The sequence below is a fragment of the Ochlerotatus camptorhynchus genome, unplaced genomic scaffold (genome assembly GCF_037179485.1).
Source record: "Ochlerotatus camptorhynchus isolate MF236.1 unplaced genomic scaffold, CSIRO-AGI_Acam_v1.1 ptg000136l, whole genome shotgun sequence".
In the NCBI taxonomy this organism is placed as follows: domain Eukaryota; kingdom Metazoa; phylum Arthropoda; class Insecta; order Diptera; family Culicidae; genus Ochlerotatus; species Ochlerotatus camptorhynchus.
In genome coordinates this window covers 1,309,666-1,329,233 of record NW_027040626.1, presented here as the reverse complement: position 1 = coordinate 1,329,233, position 19,568 = coordinate 1,309,666, and the positions used below count along the sequence as shown (strand labels likewise).

The following is a 19,568-nucleotide window of genomic DNA, read 5'->3' as shown; positions in this document are numbered from 1 at the left end:
AAGTAACCAACTTTGACAATCACCGAGCGGTAGGCAACCGGTTGCGAGATGTGGGCCATGTTGCTGATGTAGATGTCGATGGAGATGCTTCACGCTAACTCAATTTTACACAACTTGAGTGTTTCATTACTTGATTCAACTCTCATTTGTTACGCCTACAAATAACTGTTTGACATTTTTAATCCACACTAAACTATCTACCACATGAACAGGACCTGAGGTTCGTCTGACTGACGTTTGTTACAAAACAGGCAGACCCACTCTTGATACCCGATCCAGGTTGGAACTGACTTAAAACCCAATTCGGTATAAGGAATGGTTTAATATCTATCAGAGATATGGAAGCTACAAACTTACCACCCCAAGAACACATGCAAGGTTGCATCTTATTTTTGTATAGGAGGATACTTTTTGCCATTAATAACATTGATAGGTTATTCTGAACCTTAGCGACACATGTTATATGACAAATTTTTAGTAACATTTGGCTCCACCTCTTGCACTTTTACAGTTGTATAAATGTATGAAATGAAGTAATTTAAAATAATATTGATTACATATATTAATCATTAAACAGTATTTTCAACTTCTTTATGACAAGCTGTGGTTCTTGGGGGACTGATTGGGGTGATTTAGAACAGAAGGTGTTGCGTACCATATACGATAGAGCGCAGCTGGAAGACGGGAACGTAAAGTGTGAATGTCGGATGACAGCCCAGTGAAAATAGATTTGCGATAACGAACCGACTGGAACAAGACGAGGAGGCACGCAGCAGGCAAGCTGGATGGCGATTTGCGGAGCCTTCGCAGACTGCAAGGCTGGCAACGTAAGTCATGGATCGAGTGGAATGCAGACGATTTCTGTGTACAGCAAAGAACACCCAGGCCAGGTATGGTATGTAAGGTATGTCAACCTATACATGAATTTGTAAATGGTGTGGCAAGCACAATTAACTATATTCTCATGCCCCGAGAAGTCTAGAACATTTTCAACCCGAAAGATGATCTAGACTGGACCGGTAATCGAGCCTATCGCCTCCGGCTTGGTAATACCGTGCCTTAACTGACTACACTATTTGAGGCCCCTAACTCTTCATCCTTCCATTGGACGCTAAAGCCATCAAAAACTAATAAATGTGCACATTTTACGCGAAACAATGCAGCCATTGAATGATAGCTATTGAATAGGAATTATATCAGCTCAATTTCTATTATCTGAGTTTACCAAGTCTAGAGATATGAAGCCTATCGCTTTGAGCTACTTAAAGCCACTGGTACTTTTCTGCTTCCCATAGCAAAAAGCATCATTGAATTCTTTTATTGATTCCGTTACTTATTTTCCCAGCCAATCGTTATAGGATAAGATACAAAAAATGTGAATAGTCATGTCGAATCAACTAGAAACTTCAGTATTACCAGTAGCCTTGCCACCGCGTCACGCGCCAAATCATCTAAGCCAGAAAAATGTGGATTTTTCCTTCGCTGCTGGGATTTTCAATCCTATTGGCAGCGCAAGCATCTGCCCCGGTAAAACTTCCCACGCTTATAGAAAGGGCATCAAGCAACGATGAAACCTATCGGCTACGCCGGGTTTCCGAACCACTGTCCTACAATTTGTATCTGGACATAAGTGATGAAAATTTCTATTCCTACCGAGGATCGGTCGACATCGAGATGCGCTATCTAGATACGACGAATGCCTTCTACCTCAGCACTACTGGACTAGTAATCGATCGTAACAGTATCAAGGTGACGAAACCGAACGGTGACGATCTACCGTTGGCCAGTCTGGTTGCAATGGAGAGACAGGAACTGATATATTTGGGCTTTGCTGAGCGGCTGGAGCAGAATGCAATTTACAAGGTGTATATTGAATTCTCCAACAGCATTGGAACTGATCTGAAGGGGCTATACAGGAGTAGCTACACGGTTGGAAATGAAACAAGGTTAGTCCAGTACTGGTAGGGTAGAGTTGTGTTCGACGAAGAAATTTTCACTGTCAAAAAGGAATTAGATGGAAGATTGATCAGTAGGGTGGGCCAATAGACTGATGCAAAATTTGAAATTTTCGCTCCACAGTGCTCAAACGGTTTCAAATTGGGTCCTGATTAGCCTCATAAAATTCAAACAAATTTGGTATGAAACTGACTTGGCGCAAAGCATTTGAAGTTTATATGGAAATTACTATGGGATAACCAAGCTTTATGTTCATTGTCCTTTTCCATAATAGTTCTATAGTAATTTTTATGTGAAATTTTCTCAGCTACAACTTTGCATAAAATCGTTTTTCGCATAGCCAAACATCAAATCGAATAGTTATTAATTGATAAAGAGATTGATAAATTATGGCATAATCAAGCAGCTGATTTGTGGGCAACACTGTATTCTGCAGTCTGACATCCCGAGCAAAGGATTATACCAATTTGATAAAAAGTTCTGATACCCGGTTATCAAGATTTAATAACTGAACATAGCCAACATAACGCAAATTATAACAAAAAAAAATTCCATTGATATTAACAAAATAGCTGATTTAGTTATTATTGAAAACATCTTCATCACAAATCCTGTGATTCATGCAAATTTTTCCAACAAATTTCAAATTATTTTATCGATTTGGTATTAAAGGCTTACGTTGATAACTGAAACATGATTGGCATTGTTTTTTTTTCTTACCATGCGGATAATATTTGAAGCTTTAAAGCAACCTTGCATCATTTCATATAATTTCATGATAACAACTGATAACAAAATGAGTCGAGGCTAATAACAAAATTAGTTATGCGATAACAACTGAAAACAAAATGATATCTGGAATAAAAATATTATTAATCTTCTACTTTAGGCCAAGTGATCCTTGCATACGTTTTTTTACACGATTAGCACCGCTGAATCGCAATTTACACGGTGCGTTTTTAACGATTTCTCGATAACCTATTGTCTTGATTCGAATCATATTATTGCTTTACTAAAAAAAAAAATCCAAGGGGTATTCAACTCTGCACATCCCAATCTGTGCCGAGTACTTTATCTGTGCCGAATGTTAGGTCAAGCGTTTTGCTGAACGTGCCGAAGTGTGGCAATCAAGTTATCAGTCTCAGTATCCCATGAGTTTGGCAACCCTGAACTTATGACTTTTGAGATTGTGTATTTATATTTTCAAGTCAAGGACGGAATAAAGTCGTGATAATCCGGGACGGGACTTGACAATCCAGCTTCTCATTCTTCTTAATGTTTTTGATGAATGCCCGTCGAAAATTAGTGCATGGTGTTTGACGGAGTTGACCAATGATGCCAGGATTGAAAAATGATTTTTCTATTTTAATTTTAATTTGATTCGGACTTTCTACCGCAGCTTAACACCTTGTACATCATTTTTGTTTAACACAATAAAAACAACCATAAACAAACAAGAATATCCATCTCTTAAAGCACGCCCTGGACCCTATTTTCCAACTTTCCTTTCGCAAATATAAACAATTAACAACGCCATTGACGTCAACAATGATTCCGGCATCACTGCCAGGCAGATGGATATGATCCCTATGTTCTTTTTATCAGACGATTGCTACTGTCAAATCGACCAATCAGCAACTGGCTCGGATTTGACAGCAAATTGGCTCGAAATCGCTACCCGATTGTCAAGTCCCGTCCCAGGTGATAATATTCAATGAGCTGGTTGCCAGTAATCCAGTGGCACTCGAAGACTAGCCCCTCCGTTAGAAGGAGAAGGGTGACTCATGGCAGAAGCTGTCCATCCAGGAGAAGACAGTTCTCTACCGTGCGTCATTCTGGCAGACGTTTGCCAAAACCAAGAACCCAACTGGCTGTGGAAGATGAATCTTGTGTGCAATATCATCATGCTACTCGGACAATGCTACATTCTGAAAAATAGGAAGTACTCAACCTTAAATGACCACCGGTGGTAGTAGTAGCAGCAATAGACCTGCAGTAGCTTCCCAGTGTCAGCAGTCGTGGTTAGGTACTAAATTCGTCAGAGAAATAATAACAAATAGTTTTCAAACACGTTTTCTCTTACACGATTCAAGCATAAGTTTCCACGGGAAATTATTAGTTTTTCTTTATGGACCGATTTGCCCCAAAAAGCATCTGTTTTACTTGGAAAATTTGGAAACTATCCTCCTTCTAGTAGTTCTCACTTCGAAATGTAGGTGGCGAAAGCTTGGAAAAGTTTCACTGCAAGACGCCAATCGTTTTCTTCGTCATTTGCTTTCGAGCAACGGACGGATAAGCGTCGGACACGACGCCCGAGTGGAACAGCACGTCTCGCACCAATACGAAGACGACGACGACGACAAAAACACCCACATCGACCGGAGGAAAGGCCGGCATTGACTATTGCACTGGTGTAGCCACCATTTGAAAAACAACCGGTTATTTTCAGGGCCACCAATTCAAAAACGGAAAGAGTTCGGAAATGATCAACATATTTGTTCCGTCCACTAGCATTTTTTTTTTTTTTTTTTTTTTATGTAAAAGTGAAGTTTTATTTGTCAGTTTAGCATACAAAGTTTTTTTGTTTTACCGTCAATTTGCTACATCAAGATGAAAGTTCAAATCAGCTAAATCAATTCTACCGTTACAATCGTTAACGAAGCAGATATATGTAATAAACATATTCAGAATTGCCACTCTATGTCTGCCGTTTATTCCTAATAGGGCAGGTCTTAACAAATCTTCGAACTCGAGTCGCCTCCATCCACCCAAGATGACAGCTATTCTCTGCTGAAGAACCGTCCAAGCCGGGCCGGCGCGAGTACAAGCGCAAAATTTGTGGGAGAGAGTTTCTGCTGTACGGTTGCCACAATGCGTACAGTTTTCGTCATCTACTCGCCGCTTCACGAATAGCAGTTTGCGGTGCTCTATCTTCTCGTTCACCAACAAGTAAAGCTTCGTCCTCTGCGCTGAAGTAAGTTGCCTCGATGCAATGTTTCGCCATATGCGTGACCAGCCACTTGCTGGACTGTTACGTTCCACCCTTGGTAGCTCAGTTTGCTGGACGAAGTACTGGTGAATTTGATCGGTGGAGGGGTTCTGTTGGATTTGGTGGGGAATTTGGGATAAGTTTGATAGGATTTGTCTAAGGTCGGGAAGATCTATTGAGATGGCTGGGCGGGGATTATCGTGGAAAAGAAGGGATCTATAAAAAGGAAGTGATTCGATCTCTTGTAGGTGTCGGTTGATTGCGAGTGACTTACATTTCAGAGCTGGTAATTGCAGCTTCAGGCCTCCATTCTCTCTGCTGCGTGCCAGCTGCATCATTGGGACACGGGCGACAGTCCCTCTCCAGAGGAACGTACCCATTGCTGATGTGATTTTTGCCGTATGCACTCCCAACGGCGGTAGTATGGACGCGAGGTACCATATCCTGGACGTTCCGAACGTGTTGAGCATGATGACCCTTTGGTGCAGCTTCAGCGTGCGCAGAGAATGCAGCCACATTTGTTGCGCGAACTTCCCCACTAGCGCATTCCAGTTCATCGTTGTCATCAGTCGTATTGAATTTGCGAAAACAACACCCAGAATTTTAACTACATTGACTGTTTGTAGCCACTGAGTGTTGATTCTGTTGCCTTCGCAAAGGCCAACATCGGCGGCAACAGTTTTCCGCAAATTTAATTTTGCGCCAGCAGCTCTCTCGAAACGAGTGAACAGCCTATTTATCTCATCGATTTGCCTGGTCGATGTGACGATCACACTGATGTCGTCCGCATACGCCACTAGCAGATCATTCCCGCACACTCTTTCGAGTCTGCACACTAGTGGATGCAGGTAAAGAACGAAGAGATGCATTGATAGCGGATCCCCTTGCCGTACAGAGCGTTGAATTTCGAACGGACGAGAAAGGTGCCCATTGATCAACAGCCGAGAGGTGGACCGGCTGGCGATTCGCGAGAGTAGAGCGATGAGATCCTGGTTGAAGCCAAGCGAGCGCATGGTTTCGAATAGAAAAGAGTGCCGGACCCGATCGAAAGCGTAATCGAGATCAAAGCTGATTAACTTCCCGGCACGGCGGTGGTGGCGGAGATGTGCTATCCGGTCCTTGAGAGCAAGAGTGGCTTGAAATATGTTGTGCTCTGAGTTGGAGCATTTCTGCCCGTCGCTCAAGACGTGGTGCTCTCTCATCACTTGCTCGAGTCTGGTTTTGAGAATGCGGGAGAAGAGCTTGCCCAGTAAGAATTGTCGGTCCGATGCGACTCCGATGAGAAACCGATGCATCGGACTATCGGCCTTATGTAAGCCCGATAAAACAGTCCGATTTGACCCCTTGTATCGTGCTAATTTGCAACCGAAACATCGGAATTGTAGACCTCGAGAGCGTGCTCCCGCTCGGTTTGTAGCACTGATGTGACTCCGATGTGGAACAAAATTTTGCATGGCGCATCGGGCTCTCATCGGGGTGTCGATTCTTGCTTTTGAGCGTATTCCTATCAGAATGACACTCCGACGTGAAGCCGATGCGGGGCAAAATTTTGTTCCTGGCATCGTGCTCGCATCGGGGTGAAGATTTTTATTAAATTAGGATAGGGTAGAGAAAATCTACGGCATAAACGCCCATTTCCGTCATATCGAGCGGAAACATAAAATAAATCAATAAATTCGCCGAATCAATCGGCTCGATCGGCTCCTTGGTACGACAGTTTACTTCAAAAGTTACAAAAAAATTTATAATTATGAGAACGCATCAAATGAATGTTTACATTCATTCTTCTCAAAAACAAATCAAGAGCGCCGAGCGATACCATTTCTTCAGTCTGCACTCGTGTGTCGAATGGATTTCAATGGCATTTTAAAGATTTTAATGTGTTCTGCCAGAATTGAAACCGTTTGACGGAATGGGCGTCTAATAGTGGTATAAGGATTTTATCATTATCACAACAATTTGTTACTCATTTGGTAATCAACCGGTGCGATTAGTAAATCCATTTAGAAGTTGATTGAAACATTCTACTATTTTTTAAGTGGTTAAGAGCTTAAGTGTGGTTTGCACTTACTATGACGTACACTTACCCAATTATTATAAGAATTGTGAATATATATATGAATATAACAATTTGCATAACAATAATGAGAATAAGAATAATTATACTGTAATAATAAAAAAGCAATAACAATAATAAGAATAGGCATAACAAATAAAATAATTTAAATACATTAAATTTTTAAGTTTCTGAAATTGTTCAAAAATCACATTTTATTTTATATTATGCTATATGTGATGAATCTACACGCTAGGAAGTTCTTTAAATTATATTACGTAATTTAAGCACAAGTGGAAAAAAAATTCGATTTGTGTTGGTTTCGATTTTGGCAACATATATGAAACAGCTGTGTTTTCAAAATCGAGATCCATGTGTTATATGAATAAGTATAATAAATAAAATAACTTAGTAATTAGACTCACTTAGACTCTTTTGCTTATTACAGCGCTCGTAGTGGACGTATTGGGAAGCTTTTGAAGTCTATTTGTTGACATCAACAATAGCAATAACAGTGTTTTTTGAGTTTATAAAACGCTCTTGTTTTGGAGTCAGTCGTATAAAGGGAAAAGTTCGAGAATTTCGAGTAACCGCGTCGAATAATTTGTTTCGTATTTTTTCTTAAAATATAAGGAATAGTATGCAGTTGAGTGAAAACCGTTTTCAAATCCGATAATTCATATCCGAAATAGGCCCAAATCATGTTGTTTCATTACTAAGTGGGCCCTACCCACATTATGGGTAGGGTACCGGGGATGGGGAGGCAAGATGGGTCACCTAAGTATCTAATGTGATATCTTTCACTGTGATGTTATTCGAGGGCTATTAATGGTATACTCTGACAGAATGAAGTATCATGCAACCCTACTACAAGAAAAAAAAATGTGATAATACTTTTTTGAACAACATTTTTTTTATGTGGCCTTTGAATAAGCACGGAGCAAGAAGGGTCAGTCGCCAAAAATTAAAATTAAAATTTTAAACCTTGTGAAAACATTGAGTGTATGTCAACAATGATAAAAATATAGGATACATATCGGCAACATCAATACTTTTACCTATTATCGTCAGCGACATCGGCCTTCGCGTTTCAGAGGACATCGGGTGGCCAACATTTAGCATTCTTAGACTTTATTTATTCCCCCACACGATAATAGGTATTTTTTTTTTTTTTTTTCCTTTGGTTTGTTTTTTTCGTCGATCTTGTTTTCCGTGCTGAGCACCAATGCTACCGACGTGCCAGGAAGGCAGCTCCCACACCTGGATCCTACCTATCGACCCATCAACTCATGAACCGGGGACCAACGGCTTTACTTCCCATCCGAACGAAGGCGTGATCAGAGATGTTATGCCTCAGAACATCCCGGCGGCGCCGACTGGGATTGAACCCAGGCCTGCTGGGGTGAGAGGTAATCACGCTTACCACTACACCACCGGCGCCGTTTGTAATAGGTAAATGATTTGACGAAGTCGGCATTTACCATGCTCAGCAAACTAAAAAACAGCTTCTATTCACATTTTGTCAATACATTTTTAAGATAACAATTTTTAGAATGATTAGGCTACTTTCTTGGCAGTTTTGTGTACCGTCTGTCGCGCAATGCCAAAAACGTCACAATGCACCTCAAATCCAAACCAAAACTTAGGTTGACAGATGGCCCATTCTGCTCCTTTAAAAATGATTCGTTTTGCCCCAGTAAAGGTTAAACAACATGTTTTTACCCTTCTTACAAAGAAGGGTATAGATATCACTTGTAAAACCGACTATCGATCCGAGGCCCGGAGGGCCGAGTGTCATATACCATTCGACTCAGCTCGACGAGATCGGAACATGTCTGTGTGTGTGTGTGTGTGTGTGTGTGTGTGTGTATGTGTGTATGTGTGTGTGTGTGTGTATGTGTGTATGTGTGTATGTGTGTATGTGTGTATGTGTGTGTGTGTATGTAACGAAATGAATGCGCTCACGTTTCTCAGCAACCGCTCAACCGATTTGGACAAACTCGGCGCCAAATGATAGGTCTTGGGGTCCCATTGAACGCTATTGAACGGTTTTGGAATCGGTGAGCCGGTTCCGGAGATATGGCCGGAATAAGATCCGGTGAATATGGGCCTTCACGCTGGATTTAACGGAAAACGTATCAAAACCATCATGCGACACATCAAATTACTACAGAATTCAAAAATAAGATCAATGCAAGTCGTGTTAAGTGTTCCAGACCACATTGGACACACTTGGACATGTTCCGGGCAAGGTTGCGAAGACTCATTTCAGCTAAAACAATGTTTTTCTAAATTATGAAATAATTAGATGCCATGATCAAATTTTGAATTGGTAGGATACAAGAAGAGGTTGCAAAGAATGTGTTTGACATATTAAACCTGTTTATTTCACTTCATGAGAGTCACAATCAGCGATTTTTCACAAACTCACTCACTCACTCACTCACTCACTCAGCGATCAGCAAATCGCTGATTGTGACTCATAGAAAGCAAAATTTACAGTTTTTATGTTTTCAACACATACTTTGTAACCTCTTCTTGTAAGTTACAAGTAAAACATGCCATCATACCATCTTTTGGTTTTATTATTCCGAAAAACATTATTTTAGCTGAAATGAGTCTTTGCAACCTTGGTTCCGGGTACCCCGGGGAAGTTGCTTGAGAATGAATTGAATTAAAACCCATTAAATCACATTAAAATACGATGATAAGGTGATTGGTAGCCTCACCAAATAGACTACACCCGGATATATTCCGGGTACCCCCAAGCAGTGGCGTAGGGTCACCGGATGACACGGGGGTGGGGGGCTTGGTCACTGATAATGACAATAAAATAAATAAACTTGAATAAGTAAGAAGGGTCTGATCACACCATAGGTGGATAAATTCGGGTTTTTTTTTATTTATTGCAATATTTTTATGCAGTATGTCAATCTTTGTATATGCTGCGATGGATAAATAACAATATTATGTAGAAATATTTTTTTTTGAATTTTTAATAAGCGTATGGTTCACCCTGTGACGTTTTGCTGATGGCGTGTATTGCCTAAGGAAAGCTGACACTTTACTTTGCATTTGTTATAGAAAAAAATTAAAGGGTTGTGTCCTAGACATGACCGCAGCATGACGTAGAACATATCTATCTATCTCTATCTATGATGCATGATATATGCATTTAGGTTAACATCCGACGTCCCTCCTTTTTACATATTTTGCAGAAAAAATACATCCAAAGTCCCTCCTTTTTTACATATTCTGCACAAAACATACTTTCTAAGCCCCTCAACTGACAGGATTTCCCACCATTTTACTATGAATGGGGGCGAGGCAGAACGTTTCTTTTGTGTAGAATATGGAAAAAAGGATGGACTTTGGATGTTGATATGATTTCATGTATATAGGTACCAAAATGGTGATAACAAAAGACTACCAGCTGAAACATGGACACAGCTGGTTGGCGTAGCCTGGGCAATGTTGCCAGTCCGGCAATAGCAAAGTGAAGAGGTGCGACGCGAACACTGGCGCGGTAACCATAGTACGGTGATAGAGGAAATGCTCACCAAACCCGAGCGCCTGTTCACCATGGAGGTGCGGCTCAAAACGGCGTCTGTTCTCCATGTTAGGAGCGGCTGATCACCGTCCTAGTGCCAGCGTGGGACTCTAAACAGAGCTGTGCACGATGGTCCCCCGGCGAGACAGGGGGTTGGGGCAGGCCCAACAAGCCGCCCTGGAAAAAAAACAAAGTTGCAAATACCGAAGAAAGAAATACGGATCGGAACAATCGGCACAGACCTACGCGACGAAATAAGGACTACGATTGGAAACTCGGAACATGGAACTGCAAATCGCTCGGCTTCCCGGGTTGCGATAGGTTAATCTATGACGAACTTCAACCACGCAACTTCGAAGTCGTAGCACTGCAGGAACTTTGCTGGACGGGACAAAAGGTATGGAAAAGCGGGCATCGAGCGGCTACTTTCTACCAGAGCTGTGGCACCACCAACGAGCTGGGAACCGGCTTTGTAGTGCTGGGTAAGATGCGCCAACGCGTGATTGGTTGGCAGCCGATCAACGCGAGGATGTGCAAGTTGAGGATTAAGGGCCGTTTCTTCAACTACAGCATCATCAACGTGCACTGCCCACACGAAGAGAGACCCGACGACGAGAAAGAAGCGTTCTATGCGCAGCTGGAGCAGGTGTACGACGGCTGTTCGCAACGGGCCGTCAAAATCGTCAGCGGCGACATGAACGCTCAGGTAGGACGGGAGGCAATGTATAGACCGGCAATCGGGCCAAACAGCCTGCATGCCATATCGAACGACAACGGCCAACGATGCGTGAACTTTGCAGCCTCCCGGGGTATGGTAGTTTGAAGTGCCTTTTTCCCCCGCAAGGATATCCACAAAGCCACCTGGAGATCACCTGACCAACACACAGAAAACCAAATCGATCTCGTTCTAATCGACGGGAAATTCTTCTCCGACATTATCAACGTCCGCACGTACCGCAGTGCGAACATAGATTCGGACCACTACCTAGTTGCAGTATGCATGCGCTCAAAACTCTCGACGGTGCATAACACACGTCGAAGTCGAACGCCACGACCCAACATTGAGCAACTACGGGACACCGGAGTTGCCCAGGACTACGCGCAGCAGCTGGAAGTTGCACTACCCACGGAAGAGCAGCTTGGCGCAGCTTCTCTTGAAGATGGCTGGAGGGACATCCGTTCAGCCATAGGTAGTACTGCTGTAGCGGCACTAGGTACTGCAATCCCGGACCGAAGAAATGACTGGTTTGACGGCGAATGCAAACTGTTAGTAGAGGAGAAGAATGCAGCACGGGCGAGAATGCTGCAACACCGCACGAGATTGAATGTGGAGCGATACAGACAAGCGCGGAACAGACAAAACTCGGTTTTCCGAAGGAAGAAGCGTCAGCAGGAAGATCGAGATCGCGAGGCGATGGAAAATCTGTACCGCGTAAACGACACACGGAAGTTCTACGAGAAGCTAAATAGTTCGCGCAAAGGCTACGTGCCGCAAGCCGATATGTGCAAGGACTTGGACGGTAACCTTCTCACGAACGAGTGTGAGGTGATTGAGAGGTGGAAGCAGTACTATGACGAGCACCTCAACGGTGAAGCAGCAGAAAACGAAGGTGGCACGGCAACAGACCTTGGAGCACGCACAGAAGACGACAGGCTACCGGCTCCTGATCTTCAAGTAGTTGAGGAGGAGATCGGTCGGCTGAAGAACAACAAAGCAACTGGTGTAGATCAACTACCAAGTGAGCTATTGAAATACGGTGGTGAAGCACTGGCTAGAGCGCTGCACTGGGTAATTGCCAAGATTTGGGAGGAGGAGATATTACCGGAGGAGTGCATGGAAGGTGTCGTATGCCCAATCTACAAAAAGGGCGACAAGTTGGATTGCTGCAACTACCGCGCGATCACACTGCTGAGCGCCGCCTACAAGGTACTCTCCCAAATTCTATGCCGCCGTCTGTCACCATATGCAAGAGAGTTCGTGGGGCAATACCAGGCGGGATTCATGGGTGCCCGCGCTACCACGGACCAAATTTTCGCGATTCGGCAGGTTCTGCAGAAATGCCGCGAATACAACGTGCCCACACATCATTTGTTCATCGATTTCAAATCCGCATACGACACAATCGATCGAGATCAGCTATGGCAGATTATGCACGAGTACGGATTTCCGGATAAACTGACGCGATTGGTCAAGGCGACGATGGATCGAGTGACGTGCGTTGTTCGAGTATCGGGGACACTCTCGAGTCCCTTTGAATCTCGAAGGGGGTTACGGCAGGGTGATGGACTTTCGTGTCTGCTGTTCAACATCGCGTTAGAAGGTGTGATCAGAAGAGCTGGGATAGACACGAGTGGCACGATATTCAGGAAGTCCATCCAGCTCCTTGGTTTCGCCGATGACATTGACATTATGGCACGGAACTTTGAGATGATGGCGGAAACGTACATCAGACTGAAGGCTGAAGCTAGACGGATTGGACTTGCCATCAACGCATCAAAGACAAAATATATGAAAGCAAGAGGTTCTAGGGAAGACAATGTTAGCCTCCCACCCCGAGTTCAGATTGACGGTGACGAAATCGAGGTGGTCGATGAGTTCGTGTATTTGGGCTCACTGGTGACCGCCGAAAATGATACCAGCAGAGAAATTCAAAGACGCATTATGGCAGGGAATCGTGCCTACTTTGGACTCCGGAGGACGCTCCGGTCGAATAAAATTCGCCGCCGCACGAAGTTGACTGTCTACAAGACGCTGATTAGACCGGTGGTCCTTTACGGCCACGAGACCTGGACTATGCTCGTGGAGGACCAACGCGCCCTTGGTGTTTTCGAACGGAAGGTGTTGCGTACCATCTACGGTGGAGTGCAGATGGATGACGGAACGTGGAGGAGGCGAATGAACCACGAATTGCACCAGCTGCTGGGAGAACCATCCATCGTCCACATTGCAAAAATTGGGCGACTACGGTGGGCTGGGCACGTCGTAAGAATGCCGCACGACGACCCAGTGAAAATGGTTCTAGAAAGCGACCCAACAGGAACAAGAAGAAGAGGCGCGCAGCGGGCAAGGTGGATCGACCAAGTAGAAGGTGACCTGCGGACTCTTCGCAGACTACGAGGCTGGCGAACTGTGGCCATGGATCGAGTAGAGTGGAGACGACTTCTTCGGACAGCAGAGGACAACAAGGCCTTAGCCTGATTGGTAAGGTAAGTAAGGTACCAGATATATCTGTGAATGTGGACAAGGTACCAGATATGTTTTACAGTCAGTTGTGTGTTATTCAACAACATAATATCATCGAATATGTCTTGCAAGCTATTTTTGTTTCAAATTTGAAAGTTTTGGTACGGGAAGAAATTAAGGGAAAAACTTCTGTTTTTACTTATAATTATGGTTTGTTTAAAATTTATTCCCCGGAAAAAGTGATCGTCTGTTTCTTTTCGTCTTTTTCGGGTTATTGTTGAGGAGGGGGAGAGGTTGTTGAGGGGGGGGGGGTGAGAGGTTTTTGTCAGGTAGGGGGAAGTTGTTGTGAAGGGGGAAGGGGGTTTACATACATTGCTTTTCCTCATTCCTCATTGTGTCGCATTTTTAATTGTGGTCACGCCGCATCCATCTTTGGCAGCTGACTTAGTCCTGCTTGCTGCAGGACCTAGTGCCACGAAGTCTGAAGTGATAATTAGCAGAGCAGCGCTGATTTATATCTTTTCAGGTTCAAGCAGAATGATGTGCAACCAAGTGGTATTCGTTTATGATGACTGGGTTTGGGAAAAAGGCTTATTTCATGAACACAGTGAAAAAAATATCATTTGTACATTTTTAAAAGTTTAATTACAGAAAAAATGTGTACGGAGAAGGCATTTTAACGCACTTATTTGGGCGTCAATTTGCGCCTTAATGTCTTCCCACGTTTCACTCATTTAACTAGAGTTCACACTTTAGAAGCACACGAACTTTATTTGTCTTTATTTCACTGCACTTTACCTTATACGGTGTGAATTGTGGCTACTGATTTTGCCGCTTTCAGAGCTTGTGTTTTGGAGTGACTCTTGTACATCTTGTACGCAGTGATCACCAATTGCATAATCACTATCACAAGTATAATTATGAGCAATTTATCATGCTCGTCATGTTTTTCACTGTGCACTGCAAGCTGATTTAAAACGTTCACTTGTGGGTCTCCAGAATTAGAAACACTCTTCGATTGTGTTTTACCCATTTTTAAGTTTTCACAGTCACTTTTTATCACTTCTTTTAAAAATTTTTTTTTAACTATTTTTCTAAATCTAGTTTGAACCTAGACTTAGACTGTCTACGGTCAGCCATGTACGGAGAAGGCTTTATGAGAAAGATTGTACTGTGAGAAAGTTTATGTGGGTAAGTTTGCTTACAATTGGAAAAATATTTATTTCAGCAAGTTTGTAATGTAATATCCTATCGATTGGCGTATTTGGATTTAAATTTCATTTATAAATAATAAAGTTACAAGCGTTCAAAACCTAACACTCCTTCACCACACATATTTTTTGATTTGAACCCCAGTATAGTCGACAAAGACGTAGTTCTATGTCAAAACGGTTGATTACAAAACATTAAAAATCATTCAGAGGAAATTTATTTCATTTCAGACACCATGAATAAACATGATTGTGCAAGAATAACAAAAAATAGGCATGAAACTATCACTGACTTATCTTGGCCCTCTTTTTGGAATGGAGGTGACATATAGGGACCAGAAATAGATATTTGACGCCATTTTGAAATTCAAGATGGTGGCTTCCGGTTAGAGCAAAAGCCGAAGCAAACACATTATAACGTAAGTCAACCGAAGAATGCGATCCATAGAGCTTGGCATAAAGACAGCCCGGTGAAGTTTTCCAATATTTTGGTTGAGAAGTTCTAAAATTCTAGAACCATTGTAAAACCTATGTGTATCAAATTATGGTGCTCAAAAGACCCAAAAATAGCTATCAAATGAACAAAACAACTTACGGGATCAGTTCGACAGATCTTTGCCATCCCTACTGCGACCGCTAGTGGTATCACCATAGAGGTAACTCTAAGACCAGAAGTTCCCGAAGAAACGTGCTCAACTTTTTGGCTCAGCTCTGGTACTATCTTCGGTCCCAAGCTAATCGATTCACCCCTCGAAACATAGGAAAACCCACTAACCCCTAATTTTATCTGTCAAACTTTCATAGCGAATCAAAACACACATATTGTACTAGAATTTTCACTAGAATGGGGTATGTTAATCGATTTGCTTGGGAACAATAGGCTAGTCAAGCAGTGAGCCAATTTAAAATCGTTAGTTTCCACCGGTTGGTATCACTGTACAAGCACAGATAATACAGATTCATGCAATGGTTGACATAGAAAGCTTTCAATCAATTACTTTGCATCTAGACCACTTAATTGAGAGCCACCAAAAGACTTGCTACAGAAGTGTAAAATGCCTAGGAGCCAAAAGATCCCTTCAGACCGATCGCGTTTGTCATAGTGGTCTTTGGTTTTTTGTTCATGATTCCGTTAAAAAAATCTAGGACTTAGAACAGTTATCTGAAGACTATGACTTGGAAAATTGGTAACTACACTGCAATGCTCATTTCTGTTTGTCAAACTTTGTAAACATATCAAACAGAAATGAATAAATAGTTTATTACTGAATTATAAGTGGGGATGTGTGGCATTCACTAGCCCGAGAATACCCTCCAGATGCTAGCCTCTTCACCAATCATACATCAGTACACACTTATCGAGTCCTTAATTTTTACCGAGTTTTTGAATTGCGGAACTCTTCGGTAAAAATTAAAAAAATCTGTGAAAAATTCAAAGTTGAGAAAATGTTTTACGAAAATTTACAGACTAACTTCTGTTAACCCCGTGTAATGATGAGAAATAAAATTTATCGATTTTATCCAATATTTACGAATAACAGTCATTTGAATTTTAACCGAGTCAGTAATCCAAAAATCCAGTAAAAAATACTGACTCCTGTAAAAAAAAATCTAAGTGTGTATACAGAAGCAGCGGAGGTGCTTACTCTGCTGAGCTGCGACTGCGAATGCTATGAAATAAAAGGGACATCGACTAATTACCACTACCTACTTCTCTCCATTCCGCTCACAGAATTCGCCGATTCGGTGTCTCTCGTTGTGTTTTCTGCTGAGACTGAGCAATATTCGATACCGCGAAACATCTCCGCAGTTATGTTTTCGTTCGGCGCAGGAGATTTGCGGTAATCGAAAGTTAAGAATGTAGTTCAACATTTACAATAACATTCTACCAAATTTTCATGTGCGTAGTCCACTGCAACAGCCGAACGTACGAACGAATAGGGTGACTATAGCGCATTTTAAGAAAACGTCACAAGTTTTTATGGCTGTTTTTAATCAATAATTACGAAGAAACCATAAAGCCTACAAGGTTACTACCAAAGACACAAATCTAGAAAACTGCATGGATAATGTTTTGTAGAACAACTAAATTAACAGTAATGAAAATTTTCAACTTAAAAACACTAAAATGTATGAAGTTTCACCAGTTTTTTTGGTACTTTCAACATACTTTTCAATTTTAATGTATGATTATTAACTTTAATCGAGTTCTTTACTAAAGAGCATTGATAGATAAGACTTCAAACTTTCATTTGAAATGTTGAAATCAGAAAACCACATTAAGATTAAAAAAATATAGCTAACCAAATTTGGAAATAAAAAAAACATAAAATGTTGAATAACTCACTTAGCAGTCATTTCCGACCCTATGTTTCATGGAGATTTTTTCATAACTTTAGGAGCCCCATCTTCCCTGAAAATATGTAAAACCCGGAAGCAAACACCCTGTATACGTCATCCTGATTCCGAAAATACCCATATTGAAGGATATTTGGCAGTATTTCTCAATTTTCATATAACCAGAAACGCCATCTTGGATTTCAAAATGGCGTCAGACGTTAATTTTCGGTATGTATACGTCATCCTGATGCCAAAAATACCCATATTGACGGAAATTTCGCATTATTTCCCAGTTTTTATATAACCTGAAGCCGCCATCTTGGATTTCAAAATGGCGTCAGACATTGATTTCCATTACCTATACGTCATCCTGATTCCAAAAATACCCATATTGAAGGATTATTTTCCAGTTTTTCTATAACCGGAAGCCGCCATCTTGGATTTCAAGATGGCGTCAATCATTGATTTTCGGTATATATACGTCCTGATTCCAAAAATACACATATTGAAGGATATTTGGCATTTGTTTTTTCTCTAACCGGAAGCCGCCATCTTGGATTTCAAAATGGCGTCATATATATTCGGTCTATATACATCACCTCGATTCCGAAAATACCCATATTGAAGGATATTTGACAGTATTTCACAGTTTTCATATAACCGGAAGCCGCCATCTTGGGTTTCAAGATGGCGTCAGACATTAATTTCCTGTCTCAAGACGTCACCCTGATTCCGGAAATACCCACATTGCGTAATACATCATTTGCATTCACAATTTTTCTGAATTCAAAAACCGCTATTTGGACTTGACACTGCATAATTTTATTCATTAAATACAAATTCTGTTTAAATATCTGCCATCACTGGCAATTCTGAATAATGCGCCGCACCCCGCATATAAACATACAACAGTACCGGATCGGTTCTTGAATTCAAAACATCATCCTTGTGAACACGAACACCGGTACTGGAAAATCAGAACCGCACCGTGTGTAGTGAACTGGCAAACACGGTGCGGTGTTGCTTACAACTACCAAACCGAACCGACAGCAGCACCAAACACTCGGTACAACTGATTAGCACATTGGTTATGATTTAGTAATCAGTACCGGTGCTGTACCGGTGTTTTGCCCATCACTACCTGGAAGGGCCAATTTAATGGGACTGTGGACTGTCTAAGACCATTACTGGCCGTGCAAAATTATGAAGTTTGATATGTCGCACGACGGATTTTGGTTCTTGTCGAGAATTGAAAATATACCCGGGGACACCGGAACATGCCCGGGAGGGCCAATGGGATCGTGGGCTCTCAAAAAGACCATTACTGGCCAAGTTCAACAAAATCATAAAGTTTGATATGTCGCATGACACGTTTTGGTTCTTGTGGAGAATTGGCCACATCCCCAGGGGCACCGGAACATTCCCGGGAGGGCTAGTGTGACCGTCGACTCTCATTAAGGCCATTACGGGCCAAGATTTGTAAAATCATGAAGTTTGATATGTCACACGATAAGTTTTGGTTCTTGTCGAGAATTGGTCACTTCCCCGGGGGCACCGGAACATGTCCGGGAGGGCCAATGGGATCGTGGGCTCTCAAAAAGACCATTACTGGCCAAGTTCAACAAAATCATAAAGTTTGATATGTCGCATGACACGTTTTGGTTCTTGTGGAGAATTGGCCACATCCCCAGGGGCACCGGAACATTCCCGGGAGGGCTAGTGTGACCGTCGACTCTCATTAAGGCCATTACCGGCCAAGATTTGTAAAATAAGGAATTTTGATATGTCGCATGATTTGTTTTTGTTTTTGTTGAGAATTGGCCACTTCCCCGGGGGCACCAGGACATGCCCGGCAGGGCTAGTGTGACCGTGGACTCTCAATAAGGCCATTACCGGCCAAGATTTGTAAAATCATGAAGTTTGATATGTCACACGATAAGTTTTGGTTCTTGCCGAGAATTGGTCACTTCCCCGGGGGCATTGGAGCTTGTCCGGGAGGGCTAGTGTGACCATGGACTCTCAATAAGGCCATTTCCGGCCAAGATTTGTAAAATCATGAAGTTTGATATGTCGCACGATAGGTTTTGGTTCTTGTCGAGAATTGGCCACTTCCCCGGAAACACAGCAACATTTCCGGGAAGCCCAATGTGACCGTGGAACGTCAGTATAACTGCCATTGGTCCAATCACATCATTTGAGAGAAAAACCATGATGTTCATTGTGTGTATACATATTGCAGAACAGTAAAGCCGAATGCCGACCAAAAGTAACCCCAACGGGAA

At 42.3% G+C, this 19,568-nt stretch overlaps 1 protein-coding gene across 1 annotated transcript in view; it reads left to right on the top strand.

Moving 5' to 3' along the window:
• The first annotated feature begins 1,429 nt into the window (after positions 1–1,429).
• Positions 1,430–19,568, top strand: part of LOC135700421 (aminopeptidase N-like) — a 33,368-nt gene continuing 15,229 nt past the window's right edge. Inside the window, exon 1 of the mRNA XM_065220923.1 lies at positions 1,430–1,946. Coding sequence (XP_065076995.1) covers positions 1,465–1,946 — 482 coding nt within the window. The 5' untranslated portion in view covers positions 1,430–1,464. The remainder of the gene's footprint in view (positions 1,947–19,568) is intronic.